General features: G+C 44.0%; 2 protein-coding genes across 2 annotated transcripts in view; one reads left to right on the top strand and one right to left on the bottom strand.

Moving 5' to 3' along the window:
- Positions 1-34: 34 nt before the first annotated feature.
- Positions 35-7,572, top strand: slc31a2 (solute carrier family 31 member 2). The gene is made up of 4 exons (XM_056432099.1): positions 35-292; positions 2,757-2,823; positions 5,064-5,295; positions 6,800-7,572. The coding sequence occupies exons 1-4, from the start codon at positions 284-286 to the stop codon at positions 6,963-6,965; spliced, it is 474 nt and encodes a 157-aa protein (XP_056288074.1). The 5' UTR covers positions 35-283; the 3' UTR covers positions 6,966-7,572.
- A 4,976-nt stretch (positions 7,573-12,548) lies between these two features.
- niban2a (niban apoptosis regulator 2a) overlaps positions 12,549-18,256 on the bottom strand; it is a 34,710-nt gene continuing 29,002 nt past the window's right edge. The window contains exons 9-14 of the mRNA XM_056432864.1: positions 17,645-17,832; positions 16,948-17,103; positions 16,436-16,549; positions 15,589-15,696; positions 14,839-14,950; positions 12,549-14,457 (exon numbers count right to left, since the gene is read on the bottom strand). Coding sequence (XP_056288839.1) covers positions 13,589-14,457; positions 14,839-14,950; positions 15,589-15,696; positions 16,436-16,549; positions 16,948-17,103; positions 17,645-17,832 — 1,547 coding nt within the window. The 3' untranslated portion in view covers positions 12,549-13,588. The remainder of the gene's footprint in view (positions 14,458-14,838; positions 14,951-15,588; positions 15,697-16,435; positions 16,550-16,947; positions 17,104-17,644; positions 17,833-18,256) is intronic.

Here is an 18,256-nt window from a genome sequence, read left to right as displayed (position 1 = left end):
TACCCACTCTGCTCGATGTTGACGACCCTATAAGAGTTTACGGTCGACTTTAATCACCGTTTTGAGTATCTCGTCGCACTCGTGTCTTCGTTCCGAGTTTGTTAAAAACTACACTACCCGTCAGCCCTCTTGTTTATTGTCTAAAGTCAGGCGCTGGTCCTGCTTCGCCGACTTGAGGACCGAGCACACTAGCGGCTACTTCGGGACACACAGCAGCTCTTCCCCGGGCCGCGAGTCTCCAGCGATGGGAAACTTGTAGTGAGTGACCGCTGACAAGTTCACCATGATGTCCGTAAGTGGTCTCTTTTGTCGTTTATTTTTATTTCTTCATGTTTTGCGTTTTAAATGTGTCTCTAGCTACACGCCAGCGTTTGTTGTTCAGTCGTTCTTCTCTTGGGAACATGTGATATGGGGATTGGGGACTTTAGGGAACAGCCTGCAAAAACACGTAATGTTATACGTGTGTGTGCGCGTGTGGTCCCCATATGGAGAGTTTGGTGAGGGGTTAACACGAAGCGGTGCAGTCTGTATGTTTACATCATGCACTCAATTCAATTCAGTTCAATTAGGTTTATTTGTATAGCCCAATTTCACAAATTACTAATTTGTCTCAGAGTGCTTTACAATCTGTACACACAGGAAACAACGGTAATAACTCATTGGGTTGTTTATAACCGCCATTTGCTCTCAGCTGGACACCTGCTATGGTTAAACTATAACATATATCATTAAGTTATATTTACAAGCTGTCATTTCAGCTATACACAGTGACAAATTGTGTTTAACTTATATATATATATATATATTTTAAATGTATTTATTTATATGTATATATTTATATATATATATACATATGTATATATTTATTTATATATACATATTCATTTGTTTTGATATATTAATATATATATATATATTTTTTTTTAAAATATATATATTTATCGATATATATTTTTAGTTTTTTATTTATATATATTTACATATGTATATATATATTTATATATATATCATTATTTTTATTTATATATATATATATATATATATATATATAAATAAATAAACTAAACCAGTCCTAGTATGTGGTTTGCGTGCATGTAAAGTCCATGAGGGCTCCAGCATGCAGACAATCCCCTGGTAAGTGTACATAGAGGGTTTTGCACTAGACGCATTCATCTTCTCTGTTAGCAATATTTACATCCACCTGGTAAAATGAGCCAATAGTTCTGTCTGTGGTTTGGAAGATAAGCTCACAATGATCACCGTGTCTGGCTTCAGGTCAGATCGGTGACTCAAGTTGTCTATATTTGACTTTCTCCGTCATGTTTCTTTGCGGCCTCGAACGATAGCAAAGCTCTAGTTCATTTGAGAAGTTTACCCTATACGGAGAAATCTGACGGGAACCAGAGCAGTACAAACTATCGGGACAGGTTGTAAACAAACCCCAGTGGTTATTACCCCTGGGGTGGTTATTACCCCAAGTTATCGCTCAAAGAGATGGTCGTTGCCAACATCGTATGTGCACCGTGATGATGACACCGACTTCTCAGATCGGCGGATCAAACCGGTTCATGCCAATTTGAATCCGAAAAAATTCAAACGGAATTCCGGGGGACATCATTTGACCTTTTTCTGTTTGTTCCATGTGATGGGAGAAGAACACATCCTCATGTAACGCACAGTGGCACAGCAAAGGGCTCGAACGGCAACGTTTCTAAATGTGTCTGTTCAATAAATTCTCGTATAATGTCTCAGAGCCCACGCTGACAAATTATATATATATATATATATATATTATAAAAAACTTGAGGGAGCTCAAACCAAATAAGATATAAAAACTAGGTTGGCGACCAATTAATTAATTAATTAATGGGCTTAAGCTTCCAGGTAGACCTCACCTGTGTGCAGCTGCTGAGGAGAGGAGGAGAGAGTCAGACAGGGACACAAACACACACACACACACACACAAAGAGAGAGTGCATTCCTCTTGTCAGTCACACGCCTGCCAGAGCGCAGCAGGCAGAACAGAGTAATCTTTTGTTGGGCTGATATACGTCCAGTGGTTGTCGGGCAGGACCTGATGAATGGATGTTTGTTCGGAGCAGGTTCTCTCCGTCATAAACGATGGGTTGGGGGGTAATTCGTTAATTACGCTCGCACCGTGTATTAATTTCCTGCGAGACAAGCGACAAAGCTTTCCTCTGTTTGAGAGAAATCATCTCTTTTCGACAATAAAAGGTGTGTTTTCATTGCACGATATATTTAGGTATTTTATTCTGAAATACTTGGGATGAGAAATACTTTTGTATTGTTATTATTATTATTATGAGGCTGAGTTGGACCGGTGCTTTCAAACGTAATCGTAACCTACTTTAACCCTCCTGTTACCTTTAGGGTCAATTTGACCCCATTCAATGTTTAACGTCGGTGTTCCTTGGGGTCAATTTGACCCCAGGCTGTTTTTCACTGTGTCAAACATATAAGACATATCAACTTTTTTATATATTTAAAGGGCTATTTAGATAGTCAACAAACAAACATAAAGTACCTCACACTTAAACTTGGGAAACAATATTAATTCTAATAATTTTCTGGAGGTTTTAATTGCTGGGGTCAAATTGACCCCGAGGGTAAAAGATGTTAGTAAATGTAAAGGTAACAGGAGGGTTAAGATCCTGAGTTAACCTGTACATGCACATGAAGCCTTTTTTTTAACGTTTTTTTTTTTTTTAACTCTTTTTCTCATATCTTCCCTCCAGATGACTTTTGGGGCGTCGAGCAGCGTGACGCTGCTCTTTGACTTCTGGAGCGTGCACGGGCCTGCGGGTAAGAGGCAGGCGTTCAACACCGAGGACACATCTCTCCTAGTCGTGTTTACGTCCTACAACCAGTGGTGTACAGTGACAAAGTAGAAACACTTTACTTTACTGTTCATATTTTCTGTCGACTTTTCACTTTTCCTTCACTGAACGGATACTTTAACTCCGATACATTTCCCGTGAAACCTTCGTTACTCGCGACAAAATCAAATCTTATCTTTAGAAAAACAAAACAATGAATCACGAGACCGACGTCGGGGACTGGACGGTCCTAGTGGTCCTAGTTTGCAAGTTAAATCATTGGTTTATCGCGTTATTGCGCAATTGCAGATTGAGCTCTGCCTGCTGTGTTCACATCAGGCCCAGAGGAGTTCCTTTCTCAAAACACTGACCTGATGCATCGAGTCGAGATGTTTTGCTGAACACAATATTCTGCGTTTATTATTCTGACCTTTATTTAACCAGGTAAAAGCAATTGAGAACCAATTCTCATTTTCTATGAATGTTCCCTCGACATCTTCTCGTCGGAATGAGCATATTTATAAACAACTCCTTCATAGTGTCATATTGCCTTTATGATGATAAGTTCATAGTTGATGCAAAAGTATACTTATGTACACAATATTATGTTGAACGTTGTTGCTCCTGGATGGATCACAGACAACACAATTAGTTTCAACACAACTCTTTGTCCTTGGTCATGGTGGCCACAGCATTTAAAAGAAAAAACTTCATAATTCTGACCCTGCTTTTTCATTACCAACATTTACTTGCACTTTTACTTTAAATACTTATTTACATTTAATATTACTTTTGATACTTAAGTACAGTAAATATCAGAAACTTTAATACTTATACTCAAGTAGTATTCTCATAGGTTACTTTTACTTTTACTGGATTCATTTTCCAGTAAATTATCTTTAACTTGTACTCAAGTATTGCTTTTGGGTACTTTATACACCACTGTCTAGAACCAGAATACCTGTTTAACACCTACTGTAGCATATATATATATATATATTTATTTATATATTAATTTATTTATATATATATATATAATTATTTTATATTTATTTATTTGTATATATTTATTTATATATATGTATATATATATTTATATTTATTTATTTGTATATATTTATTTATATGTTTATTCATATATATTATGTATTATATATATTTACATCTATTTACATCTATTTACATCCGCTGGAAACCTATCGTCCAAGAGTGTGAGTGGGTAATGATTTTCTTCTTCTGTGGGAGCAATCGGTCGGTTTTAGAGTCTCCAGTCCCCGGGGATCCAAACGTTGACCTGGTTTCATAGTCAAATATTAACCAGAGACTTCATGCAGACTTCAAACCAACGCTGCAGTCAGACATCTCATTTTACTCATCGTGTATTCAGTATTCAAACCCTTTTAAATTAACAATACTTCGAACGTTTTTATTATAAGCATCTCCTTCAAGAGGTTTCAACCCAATTCCTGCACATGACTGATCCTCTTCTTTTATTCCTCTTCACTTTCTTACAAGATATTTGAAGGTGACTGATGGTTTTATTGACATATGATATGCCAATATCATATGTTGTGGCTTGTACTTTATCCATGTTAATCTAATCAATTGTGTCGTGGTTGTCTTTACACCCTGGTATTTATGTTTGGGATGCACCACGCCTGCTGACACGGCTTGTTTGCTCATCAACAGTAATGAGGTTAAACAAAGGTGCGGGGCCGGTTCCCTCTTATTAAACCTGATGAAGACGAGGCAGCCATCCAAACATCATTAACGCATTTTTGTGGCATGCAGAAATGTAGAAGAAGTCACCGATCTCGTGTGAACGACTTGAGTGGGTTTTATTTCTTATCAAAACATTTTTTACGTGGATTTTTCCTTTTTCGGTTGTGTACATGTTCAAGAGGAAAAAACGCAACATTGTGGTATTAAAGGAACAGCGTAACACTTTAGTATCTGCTTCCTCGTGGAGTGAGATGGGAACACAAAGAGTCCAGGAAGTCATTGTAGCCCACCGAGAAATCATAGTTTACAGATATGTCGATAGAGTGGTGTCAAACTTCTTATTCAACCCGTCTGGGGAGAACATTTAATCAAATGTTGAACTATGCAGGGTTCGTAAGGTCATGGAAAACCGGGAAAAGTCATGGGATTTAAAAATGGATATTTCCAGGCCTGGAAAAGTCCTTGCCCCTGACTTTCAGTATCCAAATCGTCTTCCCCTCCCAGGGATGGTGCTGTCGGTGGTGGTGGTCCTGCTACTCGCCGTCTTCTTCGAGGTGCTCAAAGTGTGGAGGGTGTGGCTCCAGTGCAGCTCTGAGTTGGCTCCGCCCCCTGACGTGTACGCCGTCCCCCAATTCTCTGGCAGCGACGGCATCTCGTTCGTGGAGAGCAGCCCCTCGGAGTCCTCGCTGACCCCCATGCAGCAGCCACGCCGCCTCGCTCCCAGCGCCAGGAAACGGTCAGGCATTCATTCATTTTTTCTTCTTTTTAAATCGTGATATCTATATCTATATATATTTATATTTATATATATTATTTATATTTATATAATATTTATTTATCTATACAGGACTGTCTCAGAAAATTAGAATATTGTGATAAAGTTCTTTATTTTCTGTAATGCAATTAAAAAAACAAAAATGTCATGCATTCTGGATTCATTACAAATCAACTGAAATATTGCAAGCCTTTTATTCTTTTAATATTGCTGATTATGGCTTACAGCTTAAGAAAACTCTAAAATCCTATCTCATAAAATTTTAATATTTCCTCAGACCAAGTAAAAAAAAAGATTTATAACAGCTGAGTGTTTGTCAAGGCTCAGGAAACCCTTGCAGGTGTTTCGAGTTAATTAGACAATTCAAGTGATTTGTTTAATACCCTACTAGTATACTTTTTCATGATATTCTAATATTTAGAGATAGGATATTTGAGTTTTCTTAAGCTGTAAGCCATAATCAGCAATATTAAAAGAATAAAAGGCTTGCAATATTTCAGTTGATTTGTAATGAATCCAGAATGCATGACATTTTTGTTTTTTTAATTGCATTACAGAAAATAAAGAACTTCATCACAATATTCTAATTTTCTGAGACAGTCCTGTATAGTATTTATATATATAATATTTATATATATATATATTTATATTTATATATATTATTTATACATATTTATATATTTATTATTTATATTCATTTATTTGTATACATTATTTATATATACGTATGTATATTTATATATATTATATATCTCCGTTTTTTCTTAAATGGTGGAAAGTTCTGATGTTTGTTTCCTCGAGTGTTAAATCAAACGTGTCGAGTTTATCGTTGTTTTAAAGGAGTGTGTGTCTGTCTGTGTGTGTGTGTGTGGGTGTGTGTGTGCGTGCCTGTGTGAACATTGACCTCTTTTCATGTTTAAATGCTTCACGTGTTGTATATTCAGCTCCAGTGATTGGACCCTAGAACAACATGTGACCCAAGTCCTTGACTTCTTAAACCTAAAACATCTCAACCCACTGAATTATGACAGTAACGCTCCTCTCATATTCAATTCAGTTTATTTCATATAGCCTAACATCACAAATTACCCTCAAAGGGCTTTACAATCTGTACACATACGACCTCCCTGACCTTTGACCTCACATCAAATCAGGAAAAAGGTGTGAGGTGGAGTCACAAAGACTCCGGAGAGGAAGCAGAGTTGATGAGAGTAGATGAAAAAATGCCGTCCTTGAGATTTGCTTCACGTGGGAGTTAAAGGACAAAACATCATGTCTCTCTCCTTGGTGTGTAACTCCTCCCCCTCTCATGTCTCTCTCCTTGGTGTGTAACTCCTCCCCCTCTCATGTCTCTCTCCTTGGTGTGTAACTCCTCCCCCTCTCGTGTCTCTCTCCTTGGTGTGTAACTCTTCCCGCTCTCATGTCTCTCTCCTTGGTGTGTAACTCCTCCCCCCCCCCCCTGCAGCTGGCTGATGCACGGCGCCCAGGCGGCCCTCCACATGCTGCAGGTGTGTCTGGGCTACATGCTGATGCTGTGCGTCATGTCCTACAACTCGTGGATCTTCCTCGGGGTCGTCGCCGGCTCCGTCCTCGGTTACTTCTTCGCGTTCCCTCTCCTCGGTCGCATCTGATTGGACGGATCTATCTTCCGTTCCTTACGAGGGCCACTCGGGATACTAAATGGGAAAACTACTCGATTGACTAATTTCACTTTTATTTTTTTAGCTGCACAATACTAAACGCACACGACTCCTCTGGTTGGCCGTCGACTGACTCTGGTTACGATGATGTGAATATGGTGAACGATGTCCACTGAGCGGAGATGGGAGTCCCAACGGTCTCTGGGCGTCGTCTACATGGTGCATGAGAGTGCATGAGAGTGCACGTGAGCGTGCCCCATTGGTGGCGCTCGTGTGCCGCCGGTCTGCACTGAATGAATGGCGTCCCCCCCCCCCCCCCTCTCTTAAGGTGACCGCAGTTGGGCCTCCAACTAACTCGTCACGTTTTAAACAAAACAAGGGCTGTTTGCCTGAGCTGTAATCTTTTTAGTTGTTGTTTTGAAGTCCTTAAATGTGTCGTCCACGGCGGAGACGATGACTCGTGCCTTATTACTGTCGTTCCTCTATTTTATCACAAACTACTTCACACTATTTTTACTGAACTAACTAACAATTCAATGTGTTCTGACACTAAGGATGATTAAACATGTCGATTTAAATAAAGATGGGTCTGCCTCTTTGTGTGTGTGTGTGTGTGTGTGTGTTTGCGCTGAGATTTACAGTCCAACGTCACATGACTCAGATTAAGGAAGTGAATCATACGTTATCTTCTCCACTCTCGTCTCACACCATGTCTCGTGGCTCTGTGGCAATCATGAAGAAACCATGATTAACAAAAAGGAGGAACATTGAGTCGTCCTGCTCAGTTTTTAGATATGATGATGATACTTTTTTAAATTGCCGTATTGTTAACACTAAACGTAGCAGCTGAGCGTCGCACACCAAGCAGACGTGTTTTTTTATATATAAACCGGAGATGGACAGTTGACAAAGAACTGGGTCTTAGATTGATGCTCCATCATATCTTAAGGAGCTTGTAGTACCATATTGCCCCACTAGAGAGCTTGTAGTACCATATTACCCCACTAGAGAGCTTGTAGTACCATATTTCCCCACCAGAGAGCTTGTAGTACCATCTTACCCCACTCGAGAGCTTGTAGTACCATATTGCCCCACTAGAGAACTTGTAGTACCATCTTACCCCACTAGAGAGCTTGTAGTACCATATTACCCCACTAGAGAGCGTGTAGTACCATATTGCCCCACTAGATAGCTTGTAGTACCATCTTACCCCACTAGAGAGCGTGTAGTACCATCTTACCCCACTAGAGAGCTTGTAGTACCATATTGCCCCACTAGAGAGCTTGTAGTACCATATTACCCCACTAGAGAGCTTGTAGTACCATATTACCCCACTAGAGAGCGTGTAGTACCATATTGCCTTACTAGAGAGCTTGTAGTACCATATTGCCCCACTAGAGAGCTTCTAGTACCATATTGCCCCACTACAGAACTTGTAGTACCATATTGCCCCACTAGAGAGCGTGTAGTACCATCTTACCCCACGAGAACTTGTAAAACCATATTGCCCCACTAGAGAACTTGTCGTACCATATTGCCCCACTAGAGAACTTGTAGTACCATCTTACCCCACTAGAGAGCTTGTAGTACCATATTACCCCACTAGAGAACTTGTCGTACCATATTGCCCCACTAGAGAACTTGTAGTACCATTTTACCCCACTAGAGAGCTTGTAGTACCATATTACCCCACCAGAGAGCGTGTAGTACCATGTTACCCCACTAGAGAGCGTGTAGTACCATGTTACCCCACTAGAGAGCTTGTAGTACCATGTTACCCCACTAGAGAGCTTGTAGTACCATATTACCCCACTAGAGAGCTTGTAGTACCATATTACCCCACTAGAGAGCGTGTAGTACCATGTTACCCCACTAGAGAGCTTGTAGTACCATGTTACCCCACTAGAGAGCTTGTAGTACCATATTGCCCCACTAGAGAGCTTGTAGTACCATATTACCCCACTAGAGAGCGTGTAGTACCATATTGCCCCACTAGAGAGCGTGCAGTACCATCTTACCCCACTAGAGAGCTTGTAGTACCATATTGCCCCACTAGAGAGCTTGCAGTACCATCTTACCCCACTAGAGAGCGTGTAGTACCATCTTACCCCACTAGAGAGCTTGTAGTACCATATTGCCCCACTAGAGAGCTTGTAGTACCATATTACCCCACTAGAGAGCTTGCAGTACCATATTGCCCCACTAGAGAGCTTGTAGTACCATATTACCCCACTAGAGAGCTTGCAGTACCATATTGCCCCACTAGAGAGCGTGTAGTACCATATTGCCCCACTCGAGAGTGTGTAGTACCATATTGCCCCACTAGAGAGCGTGTAGTACCATATTACCCCACAAGAGAGCGTGTAGTACCATATTGCCCCACTAGAGAGCGTGTAGTACCATCTTACCCCACTAGAGAGCTTGTAGTACCATATTACCCCACTAGAGAGCGTGTAGTACCATATTGCCCCACTAGAGAGCGTGTAGTACCATCTTACCCCACTAGAGAGCGTGTAGTACCATCTTACCCCACTAGAGAGCTTGTAGTACCATATTGCCCCACTAGAGAGCGTGTAGTACCATATTGCCCCACTAGAGAGCTTGTAGTACCATATTGCCCCACTAGAGAGCGTGCAGTACCATCTTACCCCACTAGAGAGCTTGTAGTACCATATTGCCCCACTAGAGAGCTTGTAGTACCATATTGCCCCACTAGAGAGCTTGCAGTGCCATATTGCCCCACTAGAGAGCTTGTAGTACCATATTGCCCCACTAGAGAGCGTGCAGTACCATTTTACCCCACTAGAGAGCTTGTAGTACCATATTGCCCCACTAGAGAGCTTGTAGTACCATATTGCCCCACTAGAGAGCTTGCAGTACCATCTTGCCCCACTAGAGAGCTTGAAGTACCATATTACCCCACTAGAGAGCTTGCAGTACCATCTTGCCCCACTAGAGAGCTTGTAGTACCATATTACCCCACTAGAGAGCTTGTAGTACCATATTGCCCCACTAGAGAGCGTGCAGTACCATCTTAACCCACTAGAGAGCTTGTAGTACCATATTGCCCCACTAGAGAGCGTGCAGTACCATCTTACCCCACTAGAGAGCTTGTAGTACCATATTCCCCCACTAGAGCGCGTGCAGTACCATCTGACCCCACTAGAGAGCTTGTAGTACCATATTGCCCCACTAGAGAGCTTGAAGTACCATATTGCCCCACTAGAGAGCTTGCAGTACCATCTTGCCCCACTAGAGAGCTTGTAGTACCATATTGCCCCACTAGAGAGCGTGTAGTACCATATTGACCCACTAGAGAGCTTGTAGTACCATATTGCCCCACTAGAGAGCTTGAAGTACCATATTGACCCACTAGAGAGCTTGTAGTACCATATTCAAGAGATTCAAGATTCAAGATTCAAGATGTTTTATTTGTCACATACACACACAGGGTGTGCAGTGAAATGAAAGTGGCAATGCTCAGCAGGAATGTGCAAGGGCAACAAGTACACACTATTTACAAATAAAAAACAACACAATATTTACAGTAAGTGTGTGTGTGTGTGTGTGTGTGCCTAAGAGGGGCAGTTGTGTGGGTCTATGTGGGGGTCCTGGTGAGGTCGGAGTTCACAATCCTGATGGCCTGAGGAAAGAAACTCCGTCTCAGTCTCTCTGTTCTTGCAGCGTGACTACGGAGGCGCCTGCCTGACCGCAGCAGCTGAAACAGTCTGTTGTTGGGGTGGTGAGGATCCTTCATGATCCTGCCGGCTCTGGTTCTGCACCTCCTGGTGTACAAGTCCTGCAGGGTGGGAGTGTAGTTCAATAGTGCGCTCAGCCGAACGCACTACTCTCTGCAGAGCCTTCCTGTCCTGAGCGGAGCAGTTGCCAAACCAGGCTGTGATGCTTCCTGTCAGGACGCTCTCTACAGCTCCAGAGTAGAAGGACTGAAGGATCCTCTGGGAAACTTTAAATTTCCTCAGCTGCCTGAGGTGGTAGAGGCGCTGCCTTGCCTTTCTCACCAGAGTGTCTGTGTTTGTTGACCATGTCAGATCCTCGGTGATGTGGACTCCCAGGTATTTATACCCGCTCACCCTCTCCACAGTAGTCCCGTTAATCCCCAGTGGTGAGTACGTCCTCTGTTGTTGTACCCTCCTAAAGTCCACAATCAGCTCCTTAGTTTTGGTGACATTCATGATGAGGCTGTTGTCCTGGCACCAGAGTGACAGATCAGCAACTTCCTCCAGGTAGGCCTTCTCGTCGTTGTCGGAGATCAGGCCCACCACCACTGTGTCATCCGCAAACTTGATGATGGTGTTGGAGCTGAACCTGGCCACACAGTCATGTGTGTACAGGGAGTACAGTAGGGGGCTGAGGACGCAACCCTGGGGGGATCCTGTGTTCAGGGTGAGGGATTTGGAGGTGTGTCTGCCCACCCTGACCACCTGTGGCCTGGCGGTCAGGAAGTCCAGGATCCAAGCACACAGGGGTGTTCAGTCCCAGCTCAATCAGCTTGCCGGCCAGTCTGGAGGGACTATGGTGTTGAAAGCTGAACTATAATCAATGAACAGCAGTCTCACATAGCCCCCTCTGGCTGTCCAGATGAGAGAGTGTGGTGTGCAGTACCTGGGAGACAGCATCATCCGTGGATCTGTTTGGGCGATAAGCAAACTGCAGCGGGTCCATGGAGGAAGGGAGGAAGGCGCAGATGTAGTCCTTTATCAGCCTCTCAAAGCATTTCATGACCACCGAGGTGAGGGCCACCGGTCGGTAGTCATTCATACATGCTGGAGAAGCATTCTTGGGCACAGGGACAATAGTGGATCTCTTGAAGCAGGCGGGGACCACGGACTCAGCCAGGGAGAGGTTGAATATTGTGGTGAACACTGGAGCTAGCTGGTTAGCACAGGTCTTCAGTACTCGCCCAGATATGCCATCTGGACCTGCAGCTTTCCTGGTGTTCACCCTCAACAGAGCCCTCCTCACACTGTGCTCGGTCACAGAGAGTGTGTGTTCATCCCCAGCGGTAGAACTCACCTCGGCTACGCTAACGGTGTTGACCCACTAGAGAGCTTGCAGTACCATATTGCCCCACTAGAGAGCTTGAAGTACCATATTGACCCACTAGAGAGCTTGTAGTACCATATTGACCCACTAGAGAGCTTGTAGTACCATATTACCCCACTAGAGAGCTTGTAGTACCATATTGCCCCACTAGAGAGCTTGAAGTACCATATTGCCCCACTAGAGAGCTTGTAGTACCATATTACCCCACTAGAGAGCTTGTAGTACCATATTGCCCCACTAGAGAGCGTGTAGTACCATACTGCCCCACTAGAGAGCTTGTAGTACCATGTTACCCCACTAGAGAGCGTGTAGTACCATACTGCCCCACTAGAGAGCTTGTAGTACCATGTTACCCCACTAGAGAGCTTGAAGTACCATATTGCCCCACTAGAGAGCTTGTAGTGACGTCATAACTTTGAGAAAAGGAGGAACGGGATCGCTAAATAAAGCTCCTGTAGAGGACAAGGTCATGTGACACTTTTAGTTCTAATTCAAATAAAGCCGTCAAAGTTGTTTGTGTTTGTACTTTATTTATTTATTTATTTACATACATCAACTCCACTCCTGGTACCCTCGCGTGTTCACGCCACTTATTTCAGAATGTCGTGTCTATTGTCCTGGAAGAGGTTTTCTGCTTTTATTAATCCCGTTTTAGTTTTTTAATGAAGTTATATAAGGATATAAAACTCTCGGGAAAGCCACGTATCCAAACCGACATTCATGTTTTCGGACAAAAGAATTACCCAGATGTATACAAAATTTGAATTCACTTAGAAAAAGATGGAGTTCAAAGTAGAAAATTGTTTGATTTGTAAAGTTATGAATCAAGTTGCCGTGACGAATCTCCCTCATATTCATAAAGATATTCACAATTATTTGCTGTATCTTTCTCGTCGTCGCCCGAGAAGCGATTGAATTTTGGTTAAAAGAAAAGAAAAGATAAAAAAAACTTCCCAACTCGTCAAATCACAGGAAACAAATGATTCCTGATTGTTTCAAATATGCGGCGTTGAAACATGAAGGCCATTTGCGAATACAGGAAAAAGATTGAAACGAACAGGCAACGCGGGAAAATAACAAAAATAGATGTACTGGTATTTAAAAAAATAAAATAGCAGTCAGAGAAAACCCCATCCAACATGTAGAGTGACTGTAGCGCCCCCTGCTGCCCAGAGAGAGGCGGTGACTATGAATAATATCAATATGGGCCTGATTTACAGATACATGGACGTAAACAAACCGTTATTAAAACATGAATAACTTAGATGTAGTCGTTCCTTTAATAATCCCCCGGTCCTCGTCCACCTGTGAGCATAAGGCCGATATGAAAACATAAAATATGAAGACGCTTGTGACGACGCGTCGAAAGGAACCGAAGTTAAAGAAAAAAAAGAAAAATAAAGTCAAAGGGAGGTGTGCAAAACTCTTTTTGAATTAAACCTTTTTTAAATAAAGTCCGTATTCGTATTCTCTCGCTTCACATGTGACGCACACTTTTTTATTTATTTATTAGAGTTCTGTCCGGCGGCGTGCCCCCCCCCCCCCCCCCCCTACGCCACGACCGCTTCCACGCCCGCCGGGGGGTCGATTGCTTTGTCCTCTGCGTCCAGACCGTTTGTGATTGGCCGAGGCTCCTCCCCTTCCTCCGGCCCCACGCTGGCCGGCGACTGGAAGCCGCTGTCGCTGCGCGAGCTGGAGTCCGAGGCCGCCGCCGCCGACCGCTCGCATTCCGACTCCGCCGCCTCGCCCATCCGTTCGCCGTCGTCTTCCTGCGCCGCCATCTCTATCTCCTCGATGGCGTTCTTGACGGCCGCTTCCTCCTCCCGATGCTCCTCGATGGCGTTCTTGACGGCCGCTTCCTCCTCCCGATGCTCCTCGATGGCGTTCTTGACGGCCGCTGCCTCCTCCCGATGCTCCTCCTCCTCCTCGTCGGCTTCCTCCGTCTCCCGGTGGACGTCCTCCACCGCCCGCTCGCCGTCCTCCGAGGCCTCCGTCCCACCATCGGTCCCGTCGCTCTCCTCCGAGGCGGGAAGCGGCGTCAGGTTCACCGTGGGATTGATCAGGTCTCTGATTCCGGTCACGCAGTCGGGCGACCCGGGGTCCGCCGCCGCCTCCGCGCCCTCGGACGCCTCGCCGGCCTCCTCCGGGATGATCTCCACGCCCGGCACCTCCAGGCAGGACTCGAAGGAGAGCGGGATGCCGTCCAGCGAGATCATGGACACCACCTGCCTGCGTCTGGACGAGGAGAGCCCGCCCTCGGAACCGCCGCCGTCGCCCTCCGGGTCGTCGGCGCCGAATTTGTTGGCCCAGTCCACCTGAGGGGATTCCTCCAGCAGGTGCAGGTTGGCGTCGCTGCTGGTCAGAATGATGCTGTCCCTGTACAGGTTGTGTCTCCTCTGGACCGCCGCCTCCTTCACAGCTGGACAACAAACACAAGGAGATGACTTCCTGTTGTTCACCAGGAGGTAAACAACATTCAGAACCGTCGCTCTAGTTCACCGGGAGATTTCCAGGACTTTTCCAGAACTTTAAACCACATTTCCATGACCCAAAATGTCGTGAAATCTCAAATGAGACAATAGTTTGATTAAAAGAATAAATATGTATATACATGTTTATTCTTTTAATCAAACTGCGTAAATGAACATATGAATATGAACAAATTTCGATAAATTTTCCAAAACTTTTGGGATTAAATGTATTTTTTCAAGGAATTTTCCAGACCCAGAAATACATAAAATAAATAAATTAAATGTCATGACTTTTCCAGGTTTTCCATGGCGTCCCTCGCCACTCTCACCCATCATGATGTCCTTGGAGACGCACTGCAGCACCACCTCCTCGAACAGGTTCTCCACCAGCAGGAAACGGGAAAAGTCCTCGAAGATCAGCTCTTTGAAGCGAGGCAGCTCCTGGGGATGGAGGGGAGGAGGAGGGGGGAGGAGGGGGGGAGGGAAGAATGAGCTTCCAGAAGTCTCAGCTCACGAGTGCTTCACATTTCCTGTGCATTTGGATTAATTTCATTTTTACTTCCACCATCACCACTTCCCTTCTGCACTCGTATTCCCCAATTCATTTTAAATATCTTGTACATATATGTTGCTATTCTGTTGGTCTTCAATGCCTTTTTGAAATATTCATCCTGCTATTTGTAAATTACATGTATGTACGAGCGTGTACGTGTAACCGGAGTCATACGTCATGGATGTGCACACGTACATACGTGGCCAATAAAGCCGATTCTGATTCTGATTTATTTTTCTTCAGTTTGCGGAGCACATCGGAGAAAAAGTTCTGTCAAGTCATGGCCCAAAAAACACAAAAAAGAAAGTCTTGGGACTATATTATTATTATTATTATTATTATTATCATTAATAATAATACACTTCATTTAACCAGGTGAGTCCCATTGAGATTAAAACAAATCTTTTTAGAGGTTGACCCGGACAAGACAGGCAGCAACATAAGAAACACTTAGTTACAAAGAAAAAAAACACAGAACAACACAAGTTAAAAGTGTGTGTGTGTGTGTGGGGGGGGTGCTACTCACAGGCGAGCAGGACGGCGACAGCTGCTGCAGCATGTACGGGATGATGATCTGCAGCAGAGACTCTCGGAAGAACTTCTTGCGCACCGTGCTGCTGTCATAGTCATATTTCTGCCGGGGGAGAACGTGAACCAACATTTTTTATTGTTAAAATAAACGGCATACCCATACATCCTTTCTGACTGAATAGATCTAAAGATTTCATTCATCTCCTTCCTTTATGGAAAGGAAGTTTATCCGCTGAACTAACGGTTCTCCTGACAAGTTTACTGTACCAAAGGCGAAAAAAGGGATTAAAAGAAGATATACAGGACTGTCTCAGAAAATTAGAATATTGTGATAAAGTTCTTTATTTTCTGTAATGCAATTAATAAAACAAAAATGTCATGCATTCTGGATTCATTACAAATCAACTGAAATATTGCAAGCCTTTTATTCTTTAATATTGCTGATTATGGCTTACAGCTTAAGAAAACTCAAATATCCTATCTCTAAATATTAGAATATCATGAAAAAGTATACTAGTAGGGTATTAAACAAATCACTTGAATTGTCTAATTAACTCGAAACACCTGCAAGGGTTTCCTGAGCCTTGACAAACACTCAGCTGTTATAAATCTTTTTTTTTACTTGGTCTGAGGAAATATTAAAATTTTATGAGATAGGATCTTTATTTTATATTACTTTTCTGATTTTTTTGATATTAATTTAGGATAGGAATGTATAAGCTTTTATTTTTGCTTCTACCTATACATTTTCAGTCTTTCTGTTTTTTATATTATATAGAATAATATTGTATTGTATTTGATTTGATTGACTGAATAAAATACACAACAACAACAACAACAACCTTGAGGACGCGGTCCTGGCAGCGCTGCATGGTCTTGCATATGTCGTCGTCTTTCTGCGTCTCCAGCGACTGGTTGAGCAGCTGCTCGAAGGTGTACACTGCGTTGTCCATTTGCTGCGGGAGTAGTATATCTGGATTAAAACACAGATTAGCACCTCAGTGGCACTTAAATGGCTCTTACTTATGGTACTTTTGTAGTTCGACTCTCTTGAAGAAATGTTGTTGCTATATTCTTGTTGTTCTTAGTTTGTACGCTTGGTTGAATGCACTTATTGTAAGTCGCTTTGGATAAAAGCGTCTGCTAAATGACATGTAATGTGATGTAATAATGTAATGAGGAGTCCAGTGGTTAGTTCGACAGCAGCAGCAGAACTCCGTCACGCTGCTGGAGGCAGGGAGCCCGCTTCATCCTGCTGTGCTCCCCTTCGGCCAGCAGGGGGCGGTAGAGGCGCCGGGCAGGTCCGGTCCTGTGTGGAATGCGGGCGGCGGGGGGGGGGGGGGGGGGGCCTCACCTGGCCCATGAGGGTCTGAGCCCGGCTCACGAACACCGACGGGCTGGCCACGGCGAAGCGCTGCTGCAGCCCCTCCAGGTTCAGCTGCTCCACCTTCTCGTAGCAGCTCTGCATCTTCACCGGGTGGAAGGCGAGCATGGACAGCTTCTCCATGTGCTGAGGGGGAGAGAGGGAGAGGGGGAGAGAGAGAGGGAGAGAGAAAGGGAGAGAGAGAGAATTATGCTTTGGCATTGTTGTTGTTGAAACATTTATGGCAATTTAATTGATGAATTAAGAGAGAGAGAGAGAGGGAAAGGGATAGAGAGGGAGAGAGAGGGAAAGGGATAGAGAGGGAGAAAGAGAGAGAGTGTGAGAGAGGGAGAGAGGAAGGGAGAGAGGGAAAGGGATAGAGAGGGAGAAAGAGAGAGAGAGGGAGGGAGAGAGAGGGAGAGAGGAAGGGAGAGAGATAGAAGGAGAGAGGGAGGGAGAGAGTGAGAGATATAGAGAGAGGGGGAGGGAGAGTGAGAGAGGGGGAGAGAGAGAGGAATGGAGGGAGAGAGAGAGAGAGAGAGACTACTATGAGTAACAGGAGCATCCCAACAGTGACCACGCCCCCTCCCACATCACGGTGGCGATCCAGCGGTTCCGGCTGGCATCGCCGTGGTAACGCTCAGCGCGACATGACCTCAAAGCGAGCGGCGCCGTGGGCGTGACTCACGTCTCCCAGCGCGTCTCTGCCTCCGCCGTTGAGCGAGCTCCTGCTGACCTCCACCAGCTCCCTGAAGAACACCTCCCGCACCTCGGCGAAGCCGCGGCTGCTGGGCTCCATCAGGGCCTCCAGGATGGAGCCGATGTAGGGCTGCACGTTGCCCCGCAGGAGCTGCTCCGCCTTGGGCAGCACCAGAGCTGAGAGGACAGTTAGCACTCATCCACAAACACACTTCTGGAAATGAGTTAGTAGTGTTAGGCTGTAAGAGTGTATTTTGATTCTGTAGCCTTGAGCTTTAAATTAATACACATAGAAAGATATTATAATAGGAAATATTAGGGAGAATATTGATATCTTTATGTTATGTGTTAAGCATAGGGGGACTGTTTACTCTATGCAAATGAAAATGGAAAGAATGAATATATGTTCATGAGAGTGAATGTTAGTTTAGTATTTCAGATTGTCGAAGCCGGTTGAAGCCCGTGAAATGACTTTAATGCGGACAATAACAAACGGGACTTTTATTGTGAAAATACTTGTTTAGCGACTTGACCGGAAGTGACGTTTTGACCCGGGGGCCGTGACGTTTGACCCCTCCATTTCGATAAGCGGACTTTGAGC

Source organism: Pseudoliparis swirei, chromosome 15 (assembly GCF_029220125.1).
Source record: "Pseudoliparis swirei isolate HS2019 ecotype Mariana Trench chromosome 15, NWPU_hadal_v1, whole genome shotgun sequence".
Classification (NCBI taxonomy): domain Eukaryota; kingdom Metazoa; phylum Chordata; class Actinopteri; order Perciformes; family Liparidae; genus Pseudoliparis; species Pseudoliparis swirei.
Note: the sequence above shows the minus strand (reverse complement) of the source record. Positions and strands in the feature narration are given on the sequence as shown.

Bases quoted from the DNA above. Each gene is read 5' to 3' on its own strand.
- slc31a2 (XM_056432099.1), top strand. The intron at 2,824-5,063 runs GTAAGAGGCAGG...TTCCCCTCCCAG, and splicing joins GAGCGTGCACGGGCCTGCGG to GGATGGTGCTGTCGGTGGTG. The intron at 5,296-6,799 runs GTCAGGCATTCA...CCCCCCCTGCAG, and splicing joins GCTCCCAGCGCCAGGAAACG to CTGGCTGATGCACGGCGCCC.